This window comes from Haematobia irritans, chromosome 2 (genome assembly GCF_050003625.1).
Source record: "Haematobia irritans isolate KBUSLIRL chromosome 2, ASM5000362v1, whole genome shotgun sequence".
NCBI lineage: Eukaryota > Metazoa > Arthropoda > Insecta > Diptera > Muscidae > Haematobia > Haematobia irritans.
Genome location: NC_134398.1, coordinates 202,770,996 through 202,794,688, shown reverse-complemented (window position 1 = coordinate 202,794,688; position 23,693 = coordinate 202,770,996). Strand labels below are relative to the sequence as shown.

At 27.7% G+C, this 23,693-nt stretch overlaps 1 protein-coding gene across 7 annotated transcripts in view; it reads right to left on the bottom strand.

Moving 5' to 3' along the window:
* Positions 1-2,253: 2,253 nt before the first annotated feature.
* Positions 2,254-23,693, bottom strand: part of sky (GTPase-activating protein skywalker) — a 227,131-nt gene continuing 205,691 nt past the window's right edge. For 2 of the 7 annotated variants that reach the window (XM_075297193.1, XM_075297190.1), the window contains 8 exons: positions 22,045-22,169; positions 19,492-19,820; positions 19,250-19,421; positions 17,783-17,815; positions 12,056-12,112; positions 7,269-7,427; positions 6,981-7,201; positions 2,254-3,799 (listed from right to left, as the gene is read on the bottom strand). In XM_075297193.1, the coding sequence (XP_075153308.1) occupies positions 3,658-3,799; positions 6,981-7,201; positions 7,269-7,427; positions 12,056-12,112; positions 17,783-17,815; positions 19,250-19,421; positions 19,492-19,820; positions 22,045-22,169 (1,238 nt within the window). In that variant the 3' untranslated portion in view covers positions 2,254-3,657. Of the gene's footprint in view, positions 3,800-6,980; positions 7,202-7,268; positions 7,428-12,055; positions 12,113-16,971; positions 17,059-17,782; positions 17,816-19,249; positions 19,422-19,491; positions 19,821-22,044; positions 22,170-23,693 lie in introns of all 7 variants that reach the window. The other 5 variants (XM_075297196.1, XM_075297195.1, XM_075297197.1 and 2 more) reach the window with 4 other exon arrangements.

Sequence of the window (23,693 nt, the reverse complement as noted above, 5' to 3'; positions counted from 1 at the left end):
ATCTAAAACATTAAAATGGATTTGCAGAAAATTAAAGTTTTCATTTTTTTTTTTAATTTTGGAGACACACCAATCGAGGGTTGTCATAACTCCAATTTTTTATTTCCCATGAAAATTTAGAAGACCACTTTCTTTATCTATAATGTAATGACAAAACAAAACATTTTATTTGGTTATGATTTGAAACATTTAAAAAAAATCTAAAATATTAAAAACGGATTTGCAGAAAATTTAAGTTTTCGATTTTTTTTTTTTAATTTTGGAGACACACCCCTGGGTTGTTATAATTCAAATTTTTTATTGCTCATGAAATTTTAGAAGACCATTTTCTTTATCTAAAATTTAGTGTCAAAACAAAACATTTGATATGGTTATGATTTGAACCGTATAAAAAATCTAAAATATTAAAATGGATTTGCAGAAAATTGCAGAAAAAAAAAAAAAAAAATATATATATATATATATATATATATATATATATATATATATATATATATATATATATATATATATATATATATATATATAAGAAATCTAAAATTGACCCATCAAGTTAAGTGGATTCGATGATATAAGCCGAGGTAAGGTTCGCATATAAAAAAATAAAAAATGTCTAACATTTAAGTACATTTTTTTTCTTTATATATATATATATATATATATATATATATATATATATATATATATATATATATATATATATATATATATATATATATATATATATATATATATATATATATATATATATATACTTTTACTGAAAGAAAAAAAACGTACTTAAATGTTAGACATTTTTTATTTTTTTATATGCGAACCTTACCTCGGCTTATATCATCGAATCCACTTAACTTGATGGGTCAATTTTAGATTTCTTATAGAATTGCTATTGTTTAATATTATGATAACTTTTTTGCATTTATAAGCATATCCCAAATGAACTATATTCAAGAGCATGACAATAATTCATGGAGAAAATATCGAATATTTTGAATATAAATTAAAATTACCAGAGATAAATATTTAAATAAAAAATTTTCACGGCCATGATAGTCGATGCTTAAAAAGAAAAAAAATCCAATTAGTCTTAATTGAGTTTTAAAAAATTAAATTAAAAATTTATTTGATTCAACAAATTTTTTAATTGAAACAAAAGTCAATCAAAAAAATTAATAGTATCAATTAATCTTTTAATTGATTTTCAATTAATTTTTTAAATGACTTTCAATTAATTTTTAATTGACTTTCAATTAATTTTTTAACAGATACTATCACTTCTGTGATTGAAGACATTTCAATAAAAAATTAATCGGATCAATTAATTTCGTCAATCAAAAAAATTAATAGTATCAATTAATCTTTTAATTGATTTTCAATTAATTTTTTAATTGATTTTCAATTAATTTTTTAACAGATACTATCATTTCTGTGATTGAAGACATTTCAATTAAAAATTAATTGGATCAATTAATTTCGTCAATCACAAAAATTAATAGTATCAATTAATTTTTTAATTGATTTTCAATTAATTTTTTAAATGATTTTCTATTAATTTTTTTTTAATGACTTTCAATGAATTTTTTAACTGATACTATAATTTCTGTGATTGAAGACATTTCAATAAAAAATTAATTGGATCAATTAATTTCGTCAATCACAAAAATTAATAGTATCAATTAATTTTTTAATTGACTTTCAATTAATTTTTTTTAATTGATTTTCAATTAATTTTTTAATTGACTTTCAATTAATTTTTTAATTGATACTATAATTTCTGTGATTGAAGACATTTCAATAAAAAATTAATTAAATCAATTAATTTCGTCAATCACAAAAATTAATAGTATCATTTAATTTTTTAATTGATTTTCAATTAATTTTTTAAATTGGTTTTCAATTAATTTTTTTAATTGATTTTCAATTAATTTTTTAATTGATACTATCATTTCTGTAATTGAAGACATTTCAATAAAAAATTAATTGGATCAATTAATTTCGTGATTGAACACAAACAAAAATTTTGTGTGAACTGTTTAAAGAAATTTGGAAATTTCCTTCGGAAATTTTTTAATTAATTAATTGGACTGCTCAGGTAGAGACCATATTGAAGCAAATAAGCGTTTTAGAGAATATTTTATTAAGGTGACACTTTGGATTTCCTCTCTCTCTCTATCTCTCATTCATCTTATTATTAACTAAATTCCCTCACAATATTATTGTTGTATATATCATAACATTTCTATATACCATATATTGTTTTTTTTTTTCAAATTGTGTGTTTCAAATACTTTTTTATGGTCTGTTTCAAATTTTATTTCATTTAAACAATATTTCCATTTAGTATTATTATTGATGTTTAATGCTTTTTGTTATTGAAAAAGGAAATTCCTTTGCGGAAAAATATTTTCTCAGCTTTTGTTTTTTTTTAATTAATTTTTTGCCAAAAATTTCCTTTATAATTTTTTTTTTTGCATTGATGTTTAACAAAACTCATAGAGTATTTTATTTAGTTGTCTAATGTGTTTGTTCTGGCTTAAATAAATGGTTAAGGGTTTTTTTATTAGCTGGCTATTTCCTGTTTTTTTCAAATGTATGCATTTTTCAATTTTTCTTTTAAGGATAATTATATAAATGAATATTCATAATTATAGAATTATTTCTCTCATAATTTTATGGTTTTTTGTGTTAATATTATATCTTTTTAACAGCTTCACAATTTTTAACAGATTTTGTTTTAAGTTTTATAGGGAAAGCTTAAAGCTTTTATTACAAAAAAATATAAACACAAGTTTTTTTTAATTTCTAAAATTTGGTTTGGAGGGGTTTTAATTTGCATTTTGTTTTTTTTTTTTTATGGAAAACAAAAATATTAAAAACAAAAAACAGATATCCTATTTTCAGGAGAAACAAAAAATATACACAGGCTTAAGAGTAGTAGATGTAGTTGTAGTAGTAGTAGTAGTTAGTGGTAAAGATTCTACACTCACATACAAAGCAATACACCACAGAAGCTTTTGACAACATACAACAAATATAATAGCTCAATATTTTGGAAATAATTAATTTCCATCCTTTTCATATCGTACAGTGTGTGTGTGTAATTTCTTTTGTATGTGTGTGTGTGTTTGTATTTTTGAGGAAGTGGTTGTTTGCTTTTCTTTCTTTTTTCTACAAAAAAAAAAGACAATATTTTCCAAAAATAAGAAGAAGACATTATGTTACCAATACTCGGCGGGCTGGCTTTCTGGTTTTTTTGTTTTTTCTTATTTAGTTTTAGGTTTTTTTTCTTGTCTAGGTTTGACCAAAACTGAGTAGTAGTAGTAGTTGTTGTATTGTTGTTGTTGTAAGTGCAGGAAGATTTTTGTAGAAACGCAAAAAAATATAGCATATCTAACCAATAAAAGGTATCTCAAACAAAAACCATCTAAAAGCTTTCTCTACTTCTTCATCTTCTTCTTCACATCCAGTATGCTTTTTTTTGCATACCTTTTGGATTGTTCTCTTTTTCATTTGTATGAGGGGGTGGACGCGTGAGCAATAGCAAACCATTGTCATAAAGGTTTTTGTTTTCATCACTACCAGAAACAAAAAAACACTTGTAATAATTCCACAAATACTATAAATGTTGTGGTTCAATGTCTGGACTCAATCGAAAGCTTAAGCTCCAACAAAACCATAAACTTCCAGTACTCGTATTTCAAAGTCACCCGATGGACAAAGAGGGGGATTATTGAATGTTTTGCAACTATCCGTTTTACCAAAACGTATATTTTCATCCATCCAAATTGCTTGACCTTCACTGTAAAAGAAAAAGAAATATAAGAAGGAGTTCAGTAAAATAAAATAATATACAGTGAAACCTCTCCGTGAATTAAGACACAGAAAAAATTTTTCTCTGATTCAATCACGAAAAAAATAATTGATCCAATTCACCACTACTGTGCTACAAGGTATAATAAGTTTGTGCATTTGTATGTAACATCGAGAAGGAATAGTCATAGACCCATCTTTTAAATGGTGATACGGTCAAAATTTGGTCAATATAAACTTGACGTATTTCTTTCAATTTTGCATTTAAAAAACCTGAACACCCCTCATTTTGAAGGTGTGTGTGTGTAGAATGTTGCTCCTATTTTGATTTTGGAATTCATTCTTCAGTTGTCAAAATGCCTTCCAAGCAAGAAGAGCAGCGTATCAAAATTTTGCTCGCGCATCGCGAAAATCCGAGCTACTCACACGCAAAGCTGGCAAAATCGCTAAAAGTTGCCAAATCAACCGTTACAAATGTAATTAAAGTGTTTGGGGAACGTTTGTCGACAGCCAGGAAGTCTGGATTCGAAAACCGGAAGCCGCTGAGACGACAAAGAGAGTTGCCGGTAGTTTCAAGCGAAACCCTAACCTCTCTATCCGAGATGCCGCAAATAAGCTGGGTGTATCGTCTACAACCGTGCATCGAGCCAAAAAACGAGCCGGACTATTGACTTAAAAGAAGGTAGTGACTCCAAATCGCGATGATAAACAAAATACGACGGCCAAATCGCGATCCCGGAGGCTGTACACGACGATGCTGACGAAGTTTGACTGCGTGGTAATGGACGACGAAACCTACGTCAAAGCCGACTACAAGCAGCTTCCGGGACAGGAGTTTTATACGGCAAAAGGAAGGGGAAAGGTAGCAGATATTTTCAAGCACATAAAACTGTCAAAGTTCGCAAAGAAATATCTGGTTTGGCAAGCCATCTGTACCTGTGGCTTGAAAAGTAGCATTTTCATAGCTTCCGGGACTGTCAACCAAGAAATTTACGTGAAAGAGTGTTTGAATAAACGTCTGCTGCCTTTCCTGAAGAAACACGGTTGTTCCGTACTGTTTTGGCCGGATTTGGCATCTTGCCATTACGGTAAAAAGGCCATGGAGTGGTACGCCGCCAACAACGTGCAGGTGGTTCCCAAGGACAAGAACCCTCCCAACACGCCAGAGCTCCGCCCAATTGAGAAATACTGGGCTATTGTCAAGCGGAACCTAAAGAAGACCAAAAAAAAAACTGCTAAGGACGAGCATCAGTTCAAGGCAACTGGCTTTCTGCGGCGAAGAAGGTGGACAAGGTGGCTGTACAAAATCTGATGGCAGGTGTCAAGCGTGAGGCCCGGCAATTCGGATTTGGAAAAGCGAAAGCCTAACTGAATATTTTTCCTGAATTTTATACTAATTGAACTTGGAAAAGAAATTTAATTAGATTTTTTAAATAAACGATTTCACCGATTTACACGCGTTTTCCCTTGACGAAATTTTGACCGTATCACCCTTTAGTATACCGATTGGCTTAGAATAAAATTCTAAGTCGATTTAGCGATGTCCGTCTGTATGTCCGTCTATCTGTCTGTCTGTTGATGTATTTTTGTGTGCAAAGTCCAGCACGCATCTTAAGTCCGATCGTCCTCAAATTTGGCATAGGATCCTTTTTCGGCTTAAAGACGATCCCTATTGATTTTGGAAAAAATCGGTTCAGATTTAGATATAGCTGCCATATATAACAGGTTGGCTGATAAGTCCCCGGCCTGACACATAGATGGCGTCGGTAGTATTAAATGCATATTATTTTTATATAGTACCAACCTTCAAATGATTTGTGTCAAAATTTGACGTCTGTAAGTCAATTAGTTTGTGAGATATAGCGTCTTTTGTGAAGCAACTTTTGTTATTGTGAAAAAAATGAAAAAAAAGGAATTTTGTGTTTTGATAAAGTACTGTTTTCTGAAGGGAAAAAATACGGTGGAAGCAAAATCTTCGCTTGATAATGAGTTTCCGGACTCTGCCCCAAGGAAATCAACAATAATTGATTGGTATGCAAAATTCAAGCGTGGTGAAATGAGCACGGAGGACGGTGAACGCAGTGAACGCCCGAAAGAGGTGGTTACCGACGAAAACATCAAAAAAATCCACAAAATGATTTTGAATGACCGTAAAATGAAGTTGATCGAGATAGCAGAGGCCTTAAAGATATCAAAGGAACGTGTTGGTCATATCATTCATTAATATTTGGATATGCGGAAGCTCTGTGCAAAATGGGTGCCGCGCGAGCTCACATTTGACCAAAAACAACAACGTGTTGATGATTCTGAGCGGTGTTTGCAGCTGTTAACTTGTAATACACCCGAGTTTTTCCGTCGATATGTGACAATGGATGAAAAATGGCTCCATCACTACACTCCAGAGTCCAATCGACAGTCGGCTGAGTGGACAGCGACCGGTGAACCGTCTCCGAAGCGTGGAAAGACTCAAAAGTCCGCTGGCAAAGTAATGACCTCTGTTTTTTGGGATGCGCATGGAATAATTTTTATCGATTATCTTGAGAAGGGAAAAACCATCAACAGTGACTATTATATGGCGTTATTGGAGCGTTTGAAGTTCGAAATCGCGGCAAAACGGCCCCATATGAAGAAGAAAAAAGTGTTGTTCCACCAAGACAACGCACCGTGCCACAAGTCATTGAGAACGATGGCAAAAATTCATGAATTGGGCTTCGAATTGCTTCCCCACCCACCGTATTCTCCAGATCTGGCCCCCAGCGACTTTTTCTTGTTCTCTGACCTCAAAAGGATGCTCACAGGGAAAATTTGACTGCAATGAAGAGGTGATCGCCGAAACTGAGGCCTATTTTGAGGCATAACCGAAGGAGTACTACCAAAATGGTATCAAAAAATTGGAAGGTCGTTATAATCATTGTATCGCTCTTGAAGGGAACTAGCATATGTTGAATTATAAAAACGAATTTTGACAAAAAAATTTATTTTTCTTTGTTAGACCGGGGACTTATCAGCCAACCTGTTATGTCCACATTTTGGTAGTGTCCGCTTATTAAAGATTAATTTTAATGTGATAATATAGCAAACGTTTCACGAAAATTGTCCACTTTTGAGAGGTATCCTCTTTTTAGAGTGTTCACTGTAATTTATTTGTTTTTTCCCCCTTTAAAACTTACCCTCCTCCAATGGTAATCATTTTCGAATCGGCTGCCATAAAAAGCTCTGAAGCATGACCCAAATCTTTATCGTTTTCAATACCCACCCAAGGATATTTGGCACGCTCTGGATATAAGGAGAATAAAAATGTTTCACCAGTTCCAAAATAGGCCTGCCGTTGGCCTTTGTCATCTTTAACATTACGTTCGAACCAGCGAGATGAGCAATAAGCACCAAATACCTAAGAAATGACAAAAAAAACAAATATTTCAAAATAAGCCACCGATCTTAATTCATTTAGAACTCACCTCATTATTGCACGTTTTAATCATCATTAATGTGGGCTCATGTTGTTCAACTCGAACATAAAATGTAGTCAAAGAGCAGCCATGTTCCTCGGTGGTATACAATAAGACGGGTTGATACATTGTTATCCGTACAGGAAGCCATGACCAAAGGGTAAAAAGCTGATATGTATATAATTAAGAATAAATAAATTAATAAATAAATGTTTTCGGAAATATATTGACATTAAAAAAAAAAACTTGAACAAAATAAAATTTTTAAACTAATTAGTGAAAATTAAATTGATAACATTTAATTTTTTAAAATAAAAACTTAAAAAATATTGATCATGCTTTATATAAAATATGTAACTCTTGCATTCTCAAAAACAAAAAACAAAACGACAACAAATTAAAATAGTATACATATTTAAAAATAAACAATTGAAATGAATTATTATAAACTATTTCATTAAAATAATAATTGTAAGAGAGAGGGGAGAGTAAACCAAAAAGTGTAATAAAACTGACAAAGATGGATTTAATTTTTTTAATATTTATTTTTATTTTTTTAGGCTCTTATTGTTTTTATTTTCATTTCATTTATATGCCCTCCACTATAGGATGGCGAAATTCAGAGTATATGTCAGAATAGTCATCACAGTTGCCATACATGTCAAAAATAGTCAACCCAAAATTTGAAGAACATTTTACCAAAAATCTACCAAATTTTATAACATTTTATTTTGAAGTTTTTGATCAAAATTTTGCCACAATTTTTTTTCTCTAGAAAATTTTGTTACAATTTACCTCAACAGAAAATTTAGTCAACATTTTATTTCTCTAGAAAATTTTGTCAAAATTTTATTTCTATAAAAAAAAAAATTTTCTACATTTTCATCTATAGAAAATTTTGTCAAAATTTTATTTCCATAGAAAATTTAGCAACATTTTTCTATAGAAAATTTGGCAAAATTTACATCTATAGAAAATTTTGTCAAAATTTACGTTTATAGAAAATTTTGTCAAAATTTACTTCAATAGAAAATTTTGCCAAAATTTTATTTATATAGAAAATTTTCCCAAAATTTTATTTCTATAGAAAATGTTGTCAAAATTTACTTTTATAGATTTTTTTTCTATAGAAAATTTTGTCAAAATTTACTTCTATAGAAAATTTTTTCAAAATTTTATTTCTATAGAAATTGTTGCCAAAATTTTATTTCTATAGAAAATTTTGTCAAAAATTTTATTTCTGTAGAAAATATTGTCAAAATTTTGTTTCTATAGAAAACATTGTCAAAAGTTTATTTCAATAGAAAATATTGTCAAAATTTTATTTCTATAGAAAATATTGTCAAAATTTTATTATACAAAATATTGTCAAAATTTTATTTCTATAGAATATTTTGTCAAAATTTTATTTCTATAGAAAATTTTGTCAAAATTTTATTTCTATAGAAAATTTTGTCAAAATTTTATTTCTATAGAAAATTTTGTCAACATTTGATTTCTATAGAAAATTTTGTCAACATTTTATTTCAATAGAAAATATTGTAAAAATTTTATTTCTATACAAAATATTGTCAAAATTTTATTTCTATAGAATATTTTGTCAAAATTTTATTTCTATAAAAAATTTTAGTTCTATAGAAAATTTTGTCAAAATTTATTTCTATAGAAAATGTTTTCAAAATTTACTTCTATAGAAAATTTTGTCAAAATTTATTTCTATAGAAAATGTTGTCAAATTTTATTTCTCTAGAAAATGTTGTCAAAATTTACTTCTATAGAAAATTTTGCAAAATATTTATTTCTAAGAAAATTTTCCCCAAAATTTATTTCTATAGAAAATTCTGTCAAAATTTACTTCAATAGAAAATTTTGCCAAAAATTTTATTTCTGTAGTAAATTTTCCCAAAATTTTATTTCTATAGAAAATATTGTCAAAATTTACTTCTATAGAAAATTTTTTCAAAATTTACTTCTATAGAAAATTTGGCAAAATTTACTTCTATAGAAAATTTTGTCAAACTTTACTTCTAAAGAAAATTTTGTCAAAATTTACTTCTATAGAAAATTTTGTCAAAATTTTATTTCTATAGAAAATTTTATCAACATTCTATTTCTATAGAAAATGTTGCCAAAATTTTATTTCTATAGAAAATTTTGTCAAAATTTTATTTCTATAGAAAATGTTGTCAACATTTTCTTCAACAGTAAATTTTGTCAACATTTTTTCTATGGAAAATTTTGCCAACATTTTTTATTTCTAATTTTTTTTTATAAAATTTTGGCAAAATTTACTTCTATAGAAAATGTTGTCAAAATGTACTTTTATAGAAAATTTTGTCAAAATTTACTTCTATAGAAAATTTTGCCAAAATTTTATTTCTGTAGAAAATTTTGCAACATTTTATTTCTGTAGAAAATTTTATCACAATTTACTTTTATAGAAAATTTTGTCAACAGTTACTTCAATAGAAAATTTTGCCAAAATTTTATTTTTATAGATAATTTTCCCAAAATTTTATTTCTATATAAAATTTTACCAACATTTTATTTCTATAGAATATTTTACCAAAATTTTATTTCTATTTATTTTATTTTGTCAAGATTTTAGCTATAGAAAATTTTCTCAAGATTTTTTCTATAGAAAATTTTGTCAAAATTTACTTCTATATAAAATTTTGTCAAAATTTACTTTTATAGAAAATTTTGTCAAAATTTACTTCTATAGAAAATTTTGCCAAAATTTTATTTCTATAGAAAATTTTGTCAACATTTTCTTCAACAGATAATTTTGTCAACATTTTCTCTATAGAAAATTGTATCAACATTTGTTCTATAGAAAATGCCAACAATTTTTTTTATAAAATTTAATTTCTATAGAAAATTTTCTCAATTTTTTTGTTTACAAAATTTTGTCAATTTTTTTTCTAGAGAAAATTTTGTCAAAATTTTCTTTCAATAGAAAATTTTCTATAAAAAAATTTTGCCAAAATTTAATTTCTATAGAAAATTTTTGCAAAAAATTTTGTTTTCTATATAAAATTTTGTCAACATTTTTTTCTATAGAAAATGTTTTCAAAATTGCCTTTCTATAAATATTTAAGTACTTCTTAGTTGGAGAGGAATATTTTGCAAAATCTACCAAAATATGTTATCAAAGTTTCTACCAATCTACCAAAGAGTATAAAATCTACCATTTTTGGTAGAATTCTGGAAACTGTAGCAACCGTGATAGTCATTCGTCCGTCCATCGGTTGAAATCAGGTTAACATTCGAAGGGAAATTTACTGTGGGCTCTGGGAATTCAGAATTCACCATATAGAGCGGCCCCCTACATTTGATTTCCTGAGCGTTCTGGAGCGACTTGGAAATTTTGAATCGATCTAGCCATAGCCATTCTTCCGTCGGTCTGTTGAAATCTCGCTAACATTCGAATCGGCCCATGCATTCCCAGATTTTGAATGTCGGAATTCATCATATAGACCGATCTCCTTGATTTGATTTATTGAGATTCTTGGAGACTTGGGAGGCTACTGAAATTTTGAGTCGATCTAGCCAAAGGTCGGACAAACACCTTTGGCTAGATCTACTCACAACAGACTCCGTCTGTTGAAATGTCGATAAACTTCTAACGAAAATTTACTCTGGACCTCTGGGCAGCCAAAAAATTTTCAGGGGATTCACGGAATTCACGCGGTAGACATAGCCTCTAGGAAAAATTTGTCAAAATTTCATTTCTATAGGAAATTTTGTAAACATTTCATTTTTGTAGGAATTTTTTAAAAATTTCATTTCTTAAGGAATTTTTTATAAAAATTTCATTTCTTAAGGAATTTTTTATAAAAATTTCATTTCTTTAGGAAATTTTGTCAACATTTCATTTCTATAGGAAATTTTGCCAAAATTTCATTTCTTTTCTCTTGGAGATTTTGTAAAAATTTCATTTCTATAGAAAATTTTGTCAAAATTTAATTTCTATAGGAAATTTTGTCAACATTTCATTTCTATAGGAAATTTTGTCAAAACTTCATGTCTATAGGAAATTTTGTCAAATTTTCATTTCTATAGGAAATTTTGTCAAAATTTCATTTCTATAGGAAATTTTGTCAAAATTTCATTTCTATGGGAAATTTTGTCCTAATTTCATTTCTATGGGAAATTTTGTCCTAATTTCATTTCTATGGGAAATTTTGTCCTAATTTCATTTCTATGGGAAATTTTGTCAACATTTCATTTTTATAGGATATTTTGTCAAAATTTCATTTCTATGGGAAATTTTGTCAAAATTTCATTTCTATGGGAAATTTTGTCCTAATTTCATTTCTATGGGAAATTTTGTCAAAATTTCATTTCTATAGGAAATTTTGTCAAAATTTCATTTCTATAGGAAATTTTGTCAAAATTTCATTTCTATATATTTCATTTCTATATTTGTATGAATTTTGTGTGCAATCATAGTTTGTTTTTAAATTCTATTAATTTTTTGTTTATAATTCATATACGTATACAAATTTCTGTGTAGCTTTTATATAAATCATCATCTTTGTCAGTTTTAAATACTTTTCAAAAGTTTATCTGTAGTGTTTATTATTGTGGTGTTTTTTGACTGTATTGGTGGTGTAGTGTGATTTATTTAATGTAGTTTATCTTTTATCCGCTCTGTTATTGGTTAATTGTGGGATTTCGTAGGATTTGATGTAGACGGTTTTGATTACGAAACGCTCGTTTAACTCTTGGGAGGAGAACACGTTACAAGAAGAAAAAAAATATTATAAATAATTTTTATATCATTTGCTTACATTATATCTTTCTTGAATAAATTGTATCAAATTCTTAACATCCATTGTATCAAAATTCTAAAGAGAAGAAAATAAAATTAACAAAAGAATATTCCATAAAATTAATTTGAAAAATTCATTTTCGTTCAATCTCAACGGTATAAATTTTTTGAAGATATTTCATGAGATTGTTGTTTGGAGCGATTTAACAACACACACACACAATTGTTGAGTAGTTTGTTGTTAGCAATGTTTTGGTTTAGAAACAAAACAATATTCTAGGACAAAAGACTTGCAGCCTAACTACTTAGAGAGGAGTAATAGAAATTGAACCTATTGCGTATGGGGCTTATTAAGGGCATTTTAACGTTAGTGAAAATATTATGTAAAACAAAACATCTGAATATTATCAAAACTTGTAGATATAAAAACCATGTTTCGTCCGTTTCAGCTAAATTAGAAGCGCAAACCCTGCTGATCATAGTAAAGGGCGAGTACAGAAAACACATTTTAGATATATAGATTAGAAGATGTTTAGGTTAGTGAAAACAGGCAAACTTCTAGGACAATACTACAATAGTTTTTGTTGGTGCTCGTCTGAGGCACAAATTAAACACAGATTTTGGAAGTATTATTGCTTACATTTTCCTTTGTAAGGCTAAATTTGTCAAAATGGAAAATTTTCTCCATTTCATTTCTATAGGAAATTTTCTCAAAAATTTTATTTCTATACAGAATTTTGTCAAAATTCCATTTCAATAGCAAATTTTGTTCAAAATGCATATCTATATAGGAAATTTTGTCAATTTTCATTTCTGTAAGAAAATTTCTCAAAAAAAAAAAATTCTCTATAGGAAATTTTGTCAAAATTCCATTTCTATATGAAATTTTCTAAAAATTTCATTTTAATGGGAAATTTTCTCAAAATGTCATTTCTATAAGGCATTTTGTTCAAATTTCATTTTTGTAAGGAATTTTGTCCAAATTCCATTTCTATAGGAAATATTCTCAAAATTTCACTTCTATAGGATTTTTTGTCAAAATTTCATATCTAGAGGAAGTTTTGTCACAATTTCATCTCTATGGGAAAATTTCTCAAAATTTTATTTTTTTTTTTAGAATTTCATTTCTATATGAAATTTTCTCAAAATTTCATTTTATAGGACATTTTTGTCAACATTTAATTTCCATAGGAAATTTTCCATTTCTGTAAGAAATTTCGTCAAAATTTCATTTCTTTAGGATATTTGGTCAAAATTTCATTTCTTTAAGAAATTTTGTCAAAATTTCATTTTTTAAGAAATTTAGTCAAAATTTCATTTCTATTGGAAATTTTCTTTGAATTTCATTTCTATAAGAAATTTAGTCAAAATGTTATTTCTATAAGAAATTTTGTCACAATTTAATTTCTATAGTAAATTTTGTCAAAATTTTAATTCTGTAGGAAATTTTGTCACAACTTCATTTTTTAAAAAACTTTATCAAATTTTAATTTTTAAGCAAAAGTTTCTCAGAATGCCATTTCTATAGAAAATTTTTCAAAATTTCATTTCTATAGGAAAATTTCTGAAAAATTAATTTCTTTGAGAAATTTTGTCAAAATTTCATCCTAAAGGCAGTTTTTCAAAATTTCAGTTCTAACGCTAATTTTGTCAAATTTTCTAAAAACTTCATTTCTATAGAAAAATTTGCGAAAATTTCATTTCTATAGGAAATTTTCTCAAAATTTCACTTCTATAGGAAATTCTCTTAAAATTTAATTTCACAGAAAATAAATAATTAATTTCTATAGAAAATTTACTCAAAATTTAATTTTTGAATGAACTTTAAACGAAAATATATCAAAATTTCATTTTTATAGGAAATTATCGCAAAATTTAATTTTTATAGTAAATTTCGTCAACATTTCATTTCTTTATGAAATTTTGTCAAAATTCCATTTCTATAGGAAATTTTCTGTAAATTTCATTTCTATAGGAAATTTTCTTTAAATTTCATTTCTATAGGAAATTTTGTCAAAATTTCATTTTTATAGGAAATTTCGTCAAAATTTCATTTCTAGAGGAAGTTTTGTCACAATTTCATTTCTATAGTAAATTTTGTCAAAATTTCATTTCTATAGGGAATTTGTCAAAATTTCATTTCTATAGGAAATTTTGTCAGAATTTCATTTCTATAGGAAACCTTGTCAAAATTTCATTTTTTAAAGAACTTTATCAAACTTTAATTTTTAAGCAAAAGTTTCTCAAAATGTCATTTCTATAGAAAATTTCTCAAAATTTCGTTTCTATAGGGACATTTGGGACATTTTGTCAAAATTTCTTCCTAAAGGCAGTTTTTCAAAATATCAGTTCTAACGGTAATTTTGTCAAATTTTCTCATAATTTCATTTCTATAGGAAGTTTGGTCAATATTTCATTTCTATGGGAAAATTTGCGAAAATTTCATTTCTATAGCAAATTTTCTCAAAATTTCACTTCTATAGGAAATTCTCTTAAAATTTAATTTCTACATAAAATTTTCATAATACCGTCGAACTCTGTTTAACGAATATCCCATTTAGCGAAAATCCTATTTAACGAACGTCCAAATTGAGTATTCTAAATAACGAAATGTTGTGCAAAATTGACGTTCGATTTAACGAAAATGCTTTTAATCTTAAGAAAATTAACAACAAAAAATCAGCAATATTTCACGATTGTGCGAGTGGCTTAAGTCCTTCGGAAATATCAACAAAGTACGGCATTCCCAAGATATATAGATTCCATCAAATGTTTGGAAACAGAAATTCAATGGCCGGGTATTTAATTTGTGTTTCCAGGTAAACATAGGTTAGATAGAGTGGCAGCTCCGCTACGGGAAATGGATATACCCCAGAACCGGTACAGGACTACTCCCAGATGTGAATGGACCAGTGCAAGGCCTGGCCGAAACGTATACGATCCATATATGGACGGGATCTGTCACTTTAACACGGTTTGTCATTGACGGGATAAATTTACACTGCAGGACACGGCTTGGACTCATTCCAAAGGACATGACCTGGGACAAACCCTTAGGAACCGGTATTATTTTGCGCATCCCAATTGCACCAGAAAGGAAAACATTTTGGAATATGTTGACCCTTAGGTAAATGTCTAGATCCAATAAGATTTTAAAATCAATAGAGTATAGAAATCAATAAATTATATGAAAATTTAAAAACTGCGACAAACTGGAGCACTGGTACTAGTCCTGTGATAGGTGGAAATATGCACCAAATTTTCGTAGGATCGGCGGTTGGACAGGTAGTGAATTTTTCTGTTATTAATGAGGGCTACCCGATTGTATATTTATCTCAATGACAAGGAACCTGAAGAGAAACTATAAAATACACAGGAATATCAGCATAATTACTTAAAGGGATAAACTACCGCCGAAAAACTTTCTTGGTGCTCGGCCGAAACTATAATCTAGCTTTGAGAGTACATCTACGCCGACAGGAACAGCAGAGTAATGGTGTATGTTGGATATTTTAGGAAGATGTTACTATGAACACTACCTATGCCTGGCCCATTTTGAAACCGGGGACTGGAAACAAATTAGGGAATTCGTCTAAGAAGATAGAGCACACATCGAGGCGAATATTGTCATGAATCTTGGATCCCCTTTTCAACCTAACCTAACCTAGATATATCAAGTTCATCAGTTTTTAAGGATTATTTAAAGTAATATTTTTTAAATGCCTCTGTAGTTTTATTTTGCCACATGCTTCTGAATTTTTACCCATCTGTTAAAAAAAAAAACTACGGTTTCAATAAAAGTTAACGATTTAACGAATGTTTCTACATAACGAAAGCGCCTGACAATATATCGTTCGTTAAACCGAGCTTCGACTGTATTTAATTTCTATAGAAAATTTACTCAAAATTTCATTTTTAAGGAACTTTTATCAAAATTTAATTTTCAAACGAAAATTTCATTTTTATAGGAAATTTTCGCAAAATTTAATTTTTATAGGAAATTTTCGTAGAATTTCATTTTTATATGAAAATTTTCGCAAAATTTCATTTTTATAGGAAATTTTCTCAAAGTTTCGTTTCCATAGGAAATTTTCTTAAAATTTCATTTCTTTAGGAAATTTTCTTAAAATTTAATTTCTTTAGGAAATTTTCTCAAAATTTCATTTCTGTAGGAAATTTTCTCAAAGTTTCGTTTCCATAGGAAATTTTCTTAAAATTTCATTTCTATAGGAAATTTTCTTAAAATTTAATTTCTTTAGGAAATTTTCTCAAAATTTCATTTCTATAGGAAATTTTCTCAAAATTTAATTTCTGTATGAAATTTTCTCAAAATTTCATTTTTATGAAAAAGTTTCTCAAAATGTCTTTTCTTTTTGCCAGTATTTAATTCCTAATGAAATATTGACAAAATGTTCAGCATTTCATTCCTATATGATATTGTGTCAAAATTTTATTTGTATAGGAAATTTTGTAGAATTTCATTTCTATAAGATTTTTTGTCAGCATTTCATTCCTATATATTTTTGTCAAAATTTCATTTCTATAGGAAATGTTGTCAAAATTTCATTTCTTTAAGACATTTGTTCAAAATTTCTTTAAAAACAAAACCAATAAAAATCTCATTTCTATAAGAAATTTTGTTCAAATTTAATTTCTACATCAAATGTTCTAATAATCCGATAAAAATCAAATTTGAAGCTATATTTAATGTAGTGCCTAAATCTTTACAGAGAATCTGGAATATGTGTAAGTGTTTTTGTATATTGAACGGGTTTTGACAACTAAAAAATATTGGACTAAGAAAAATAATTCTACAAACCAAAAATTACGACACATTGACAGAAATCACATTCTAAATCAAGGTATATTGGAGTTTTTTTTTTTTTTTGTTTTAAATACATTTTGTTATACACCAAAGTAAATAATCACACTTACATCCTCGCTAGCGCAGACTTGAGATTTTAAATTGTGTATGGGATAAACACCCATGGCAATGGCTCGATGGCCAGGCGATTTTTCACCCTAATGAAAGTCAAAATTGTTGGAGGGCAATATAGATTATAGTTGAATCCAAAGAAAACCACCGAATTTAGGGGGTTTAGAGAAAATTTAGAATTGAAACATAAAAAATAATAATAACAAAATATAGAGAGAAAAAAAGAACAATAGCAGAAATATATTTATAATGCCAAAAGCACGCGCGCCGATTTAGCCATATTTTTTTATAGTTGATTATAGGCAAAGGCAGCATTTTTGTTTGTTTAGATTTTGAGAGAGAAAAAAAGAGAAAATCATATTATAAAATTTAGTTGAAATTCTACCAACAAATATCATAATATAGTCTTATCGAAGAACATAAAATCGTGATTTCCTTATAAATGAAACAATCTCGAATTGGTTCTGGGAAGAAATTGTAAAAATGAATTTAAGCAAAGTAAATGTATAAAGCTTTTCGTTGCGATGACAAACAAAAGACTTAAGAAAGCAACTTGATTGTGAGCATATTTTGACGAAAAACAAAAAGACTTAAGAAAGCAACTTGATTGTGAGCACAGCTTAACCAAACAAAAAGACTTAAGAAAGCAACTTGATTTTGAATACATTTTGTTAGTTTTCAGGATAGAAGAGGAGAATCTTTGATTTGGCAGGAACAGCAAATTGAACACAAAACAACAATTAAAACAATTATTAAAACAAACAAAAATTCGATTTTAAACGAAAAGAAATTAACAAAGCTATTTCATACCAAGTTCCGACAAGTCTCGGTGTGATGTACCTTCTAAGGAAAGGTAATATGGTGGTGGTGGTGGTTGATTGGATGAGTTTTTTTTTTTTTTTTTTTTTTTTTTTTTTTTTTTTTTTTTTTTTTTTGGAGATTGCATTTTATGTTGGCGCATAATGGAAGTAGAAATTGGGATATTTTTTGCATTTGTGAAATATAATGCCCAAGTTTTATATCGATTCGTTACCACATTTCAACACGCACACAAACACACGCACGCACACATAGTAATGAGATAATAATCAATGGAAAAAAAGGAAAAAGAGAGAAAAAAGAAATAAGTTTTGCTGTGAGTTTTAAAACTAAACTAAAATACAAAACTTAAAAATTATTATTTTACTTAGATATAAAAAAAAACTCTGAAAATTATCTACTCATCAAAGATGGTGGGTTAGTTACTTAAAATTAAAATCTTTTTTTTGTCTATACTTTAAATGAAAAATATGCAAGCTAGCTATATGTAATTATATTATACAATATAAGCCTTTTAACTATTTATTGTGGTCATATAAACATGTGAGGAAGCAAAGGGGATGGATGTGGGGAAGGTGGGTGTGTTTTTTAGATATACAGCTGGTGGAAATTTTTTTTAAATAAAATTAAAATTAATAATTAAATTAATAATGTTTGTTATATCGAGATTGTTTTTTTTTTAATTTGGAAAAATAATGTTTTTAAATTTTACGCTTTAGTTTTTAATTTAGAAATAATTTTTTTTTTACAGGAAAAATACCACCAATTTGAATTTTATGTGAAATAATTTGTAAAAAATTAGAAAAAAATAAATAAATGACCAATAAAGTGGATGTGTGTGTTGATACACAGCTGCTGGCTATTTTATTAATTAAAATTATATTTAATAATTTTTGTTATATCGATATTGTTTTTTTGTGCTTTTTAATTAAAAAAAAATAATTATAAGTTTGTAACAGTAGTGTTTAATTTAGAAATAAAAATTTAAATTTTTTGTTATATATTTTGTAAAATTTATCAGAAAAAGAATTAATGGCCTATAATTAATTTCTAATTTTTTAATTGTTTTTTAATAATTTTTGTTATAGCGAAATTGCTTTTTTCTATGGTATTTTTGTTTGTTATGGTTTGTGATATCGAAATTATTTTTTTTTTTTGTACTTTTTAATTAAAAATTTTGAAATAAATGTTTCCGCATTAAAAGTACCACCAATTTAAATTTTTTGTGAAATAATTTGTAAAATTAATCGGAAATAAATGGCCTATAAATAATATCTTTTTTTATTGTAAAAACCATTGTTAAATATTTTTTTATATTGGTGATATTTATTTAAAATCTTAGAACTAACTTAGTTTATTTAAGTTTCCCCCCATTCTATACCAGATAGTGTTCCTTAGTGCTTTGCGTTTAAAAATTAAAAATATTTCGAAAGAAATATAAAGCTTTCGTAAACTCACCTCACGTATGGTTAATGTATGTGACATCATTTGTATATTGACTTGGGATTGACTTGTTGGTAGATTATCGCTGGAACGCGATTTTACTAAAGTTTTATTACCCGTATTTAAAACGGAACGGCTTTTCAATAGCATTTCAGTCTTTAAAAATATTCTAGAAATATATGTGGAACTACAAAAATAAAAGATAGAGAGATCATTAATAAATCATAAATCTTAGAGGAGAAATTTTGTTTGTTTACCTTAGTCCCCTAATACTAAAAGCGGCATGTAATAATTTGGCCGGTGATACTGGGATTTTTTTGCAAAACTTTATTAAAGCATTGCCAATGTCATTTTTAATATTATCTGGACTCCATTCGTTGTTCGATTGACATTCCTTATGGAATAGATTCAGAATGACCAAAGCAATGCGATAGAGAACTTTAATGCCTTCGTGAAAGAAACAATCCATAATGCGTACTAAATGCTGGAAGGGTAGACCAGCTAAAATCCACCAGCACCAATCCATGAATACACGTTCTAGCTTAACGCCAGGACAAATACGTTGAAAATATGCTACGGCATTTTTCTGTAAATAAAAAAAAAAATAATATTGAATACAATATATAAGAAAATAAATGTAAAAAATATCTTGTCCAAAAAAATGTACTAGACCTCTTCTTTACATAATCCAAATTAGTTTTCAGCATTGTTTTAATATAATTAAAAAATAAAACAAATTAAATTAAATTAACAAATTAAAAATTGTTTTGAAAAAAATATATTGTAAAAAATAAAATAAATTACAAACAAAAAAAAAAAAATAAAGAAAATAACTTGTAGAAAAAAAGAACTAGACCTCACATTGTTTTTAAGCATTGTTTTAATATAAAACATAAAAAAATAAATTAAATTAAAAAATTTTAAATAATATAAAAAAAAAATTAAAAAAAAATACTTGTAAAAAAGAACAAGACTTCTTTTTTACATTATCCAAATTATTTTTCAGCATTGTTTTAATATAATTAAAAAAATGAAATAAATTAAATAAATAATTAAAAATAATTTTGAAAAAATATAAAAATAATATCTTGCAAAAAAAAAATAAAATAAATTAAATTAAAGCAATATGTAAATAAACAAAAAAAATCTAAACCTCTTCTTTACATAACCCAAATTATTTTTCAGCATTGTTTTAATATTGAACATATAAAAAAATATATATTAAATTAAAAAGTTCAAATTAATTAAAGAAAAAAATATTACAAGACTTCTCCTTTTTCTTTTTATGAATTATTATTCAGCATTGCTTTAATATAATTTAAAAAAATAAACAAACTAAATTAAATTAAAAAAAGAAAATTTAAAAAAAATTTTAAAACATATAAAAAAAATTATCTTGTAAACAATAACAAGACCCCTTCTTTGCAATATCCAAATTATTTTTCATTATTGTTTTTTTATACCCTCCACCATAGGACGGGGGGTATATTAACTTTGAAACACATCGAAATATTGCTTTAAGACCCCATAAATTATATATATTCTGGGTCGTGGTGAAATTCAGAGTCGATCTAAGCATGCCCGTCCATCCGTTGAAATCACGCTAATGTCCGAACGAAACAAGCTATCGACTTGAAACTTCGCACAAGTAGTTGTTATTGATGTAGGTCGGATGGTATTGCAAATGGGCCATATCGGACCACTTTTACGTATAGCCCCCATATAAACCGACGACTTGCGGAGCCTCTTGGAAGAGCAAAATTCATCCGATCTGGTTGAAATTTGGTACATGGTGTTAGTATATGGTCTCTAGCAACCATGCAGGAATTGGTCCAAATTGGATCGGCCCCCATATAAACCGATCCCCCCAGCCGGAGGGGGGATCGGAGGGGGGGATATTTGGTTGAAATTTGGTACGTAGTATGGTCTTTAACAACCATGCAGGAATTGGTCCATATCGGTCCATAATTATATATAGCCCCCATATAAACCAATCCCCAGAGTTGACCTCCGGAGCCTCGTGGAAGAGTAAATTTCATCCGATCCGCTTGAAATTTGGTACATGGTGTTAGTATATAATATTTAACAATCATGCCAAAAGTGGTCCATATCGGTCCATAATCATATATTGCCCCAATATAAACCAATCCCTAGATTTGGTTTTGGAGCCTCTTGGAGGAGCAAATTTCATCCGAGTCAGTTGAAATTTGGTACGTGATGTTAGTATATGGTCTCTAACAACCATGCAGGAATTGGTCCATATCGATCCATAATTATATATAGCCCCCATATAAACCGATCCCCAGATTTGACCTTCGGAGCCTCGTGGAAGTGCAAAATTCATCCGATTCGGTTGAAATTTGGTACGTGGTATGGTCTCTAACAACCATGCAGGAATTGGTCCATATCGGTCCATAATTATATATAGCCACCATATAAACCGATCCCCAGATTTGACCTCCGGTGCCTTTTGGAGAAGCAAAATTCATCCAATCTGGTTGAAATTTGGTACGTGGTGTTAGTATATGATATTTAACAACCATGCCAAAAGTGGTCCATATCGGTCCATAATCATATATAGCCCCCGATCCCGAGATTTGGTTTTGGAGCCTCTTGGAGGAGCAAATTTCATCCGAGTCAGTTGAAATTTGATACATTGATGACAGTCTTTCGTAGAAGTTTCTACGCAATCCATGGTGGAGGGTACATAAGATTCGGCCTGACCGAACTTACGGTCGTATATACTTGTTTTTTTTTTTTAATTTTTCTAGAGTTTTAATATTTTTTCAATTGCTTTAAAATTTACTTACTGTATGTTTTTTGGCAATTTGCATTACAGTTTTCCATGTAACTTCATGCAATAATTTGGTTTGATTTATGAAAACTTTTTCCTTACTACCCACTAGGACCGCCACACAATGGTAAGCTTCTTCCTCTGTAAGAAAATTGAAAATAATAAAAAAAAACACATAAATTAAATTATTAACAAAACATTAAAGAAGCTGAAGAAAATACAAAATCTCAAATTGACTTCAAATTGAAAAAGAAATTCTTGTTTTTTTTTTATTCAAGTAAAGATTTATTGCTATCACGCGCTAAACATGAATCCCCCCACAATTCTTCATTTTTCTGCGTAAAAGGCTAAAATATTTATGAGAAACATATCAAATATTCTGAGATTGGCATCAATAGGCATTGGTTGGACCAAAGCCAATAAAAATCTGAAAAAAACTCATTTTTTTTTCATTCTTGTCTATATACAAAAAAGCCATTTAAAAATGATAATTACATATTTCACAAAAAAAAAAAAAACGCGAAGTGTTTTTGTTTTTCACAATACAAAAAAAAAACTGAAATGGGAGCATTTTTTTGCTAATATGTAGGTTGCTGTGTTTATATTGATTATAATTAAATTTTATTATAAATAATGAAGAGGGTAATTAAATTGTTGTAATTTATGATGATAAATAAAAATGAAAGAAAATTCCACAATAAAGAAAAATGAAAATTTGTTTTAAACAAAAAAACAAAATCGACATAAAATCATAAAAGCTAATGAATGGAAAATCGATTTTATTAACAAAGAAAAAAAAATTTATTTATTATTATATTTTTTATAATCGAAAAAAAAATCAAAAAAGGAATCGTTAATTAAATTTTTTAATGAAAACATTAAAAATCTTTTGATGCTATGATAAACTTTGCACATATCCATTATACATAGTACAATTATTATAGTATTTTATTTTTGTATTTATTTATTTAGCCTGCCAAAGTATACAATAGAGGAAAAATAGATATCGTACAAAAAAAAAATTGCTACACCTATTATAGTAATCCAGATGTAAATGTTTACTTTTTTCCAACAAGCAGTCTGTATGGACCTTAATGAAGAAGAACATAGTACAAATATTTATATTGCAATTATAAACTTATTTATTTTTGTAATATAAATTTCGTTATCAACCAATTTATAATTTCAAAATTGTATAAACAAACATACAAGTAGACAGAGGCTTATATCAACTGTGTTATATTTATAAGTAAATTAGCACACATACACTCAAAGAAAATCATAAAAAAATATTATTTTCAATGATACAAATTAATTTAATTTAATAATTTGTATATAATATAGAATTTATATACATGAGGATAGGGAAAATTTGTTGCAAGAAACATTGTTGCGTTAAAAAAAGTGTATGTAGTTTGATTCATGTTTAAAACAAACAGTAGTAAACTTTGTTGCTGAAACACAACGAAAATTATACGCAGGTGAACCAATGGGACAGCCGATGATGTCATAATTCCAACCAAAAAATTCATAAATCACATTCGAAGGTCTTCTAAGAGCGTTGGTTCATGTTTCATTTCATTCAGTACACACAAAAATTTTTTTTCTGATTCAATCACGAAATTAATTGATCCAAATAATTTTTTAATTGAAATGTCTTCAATC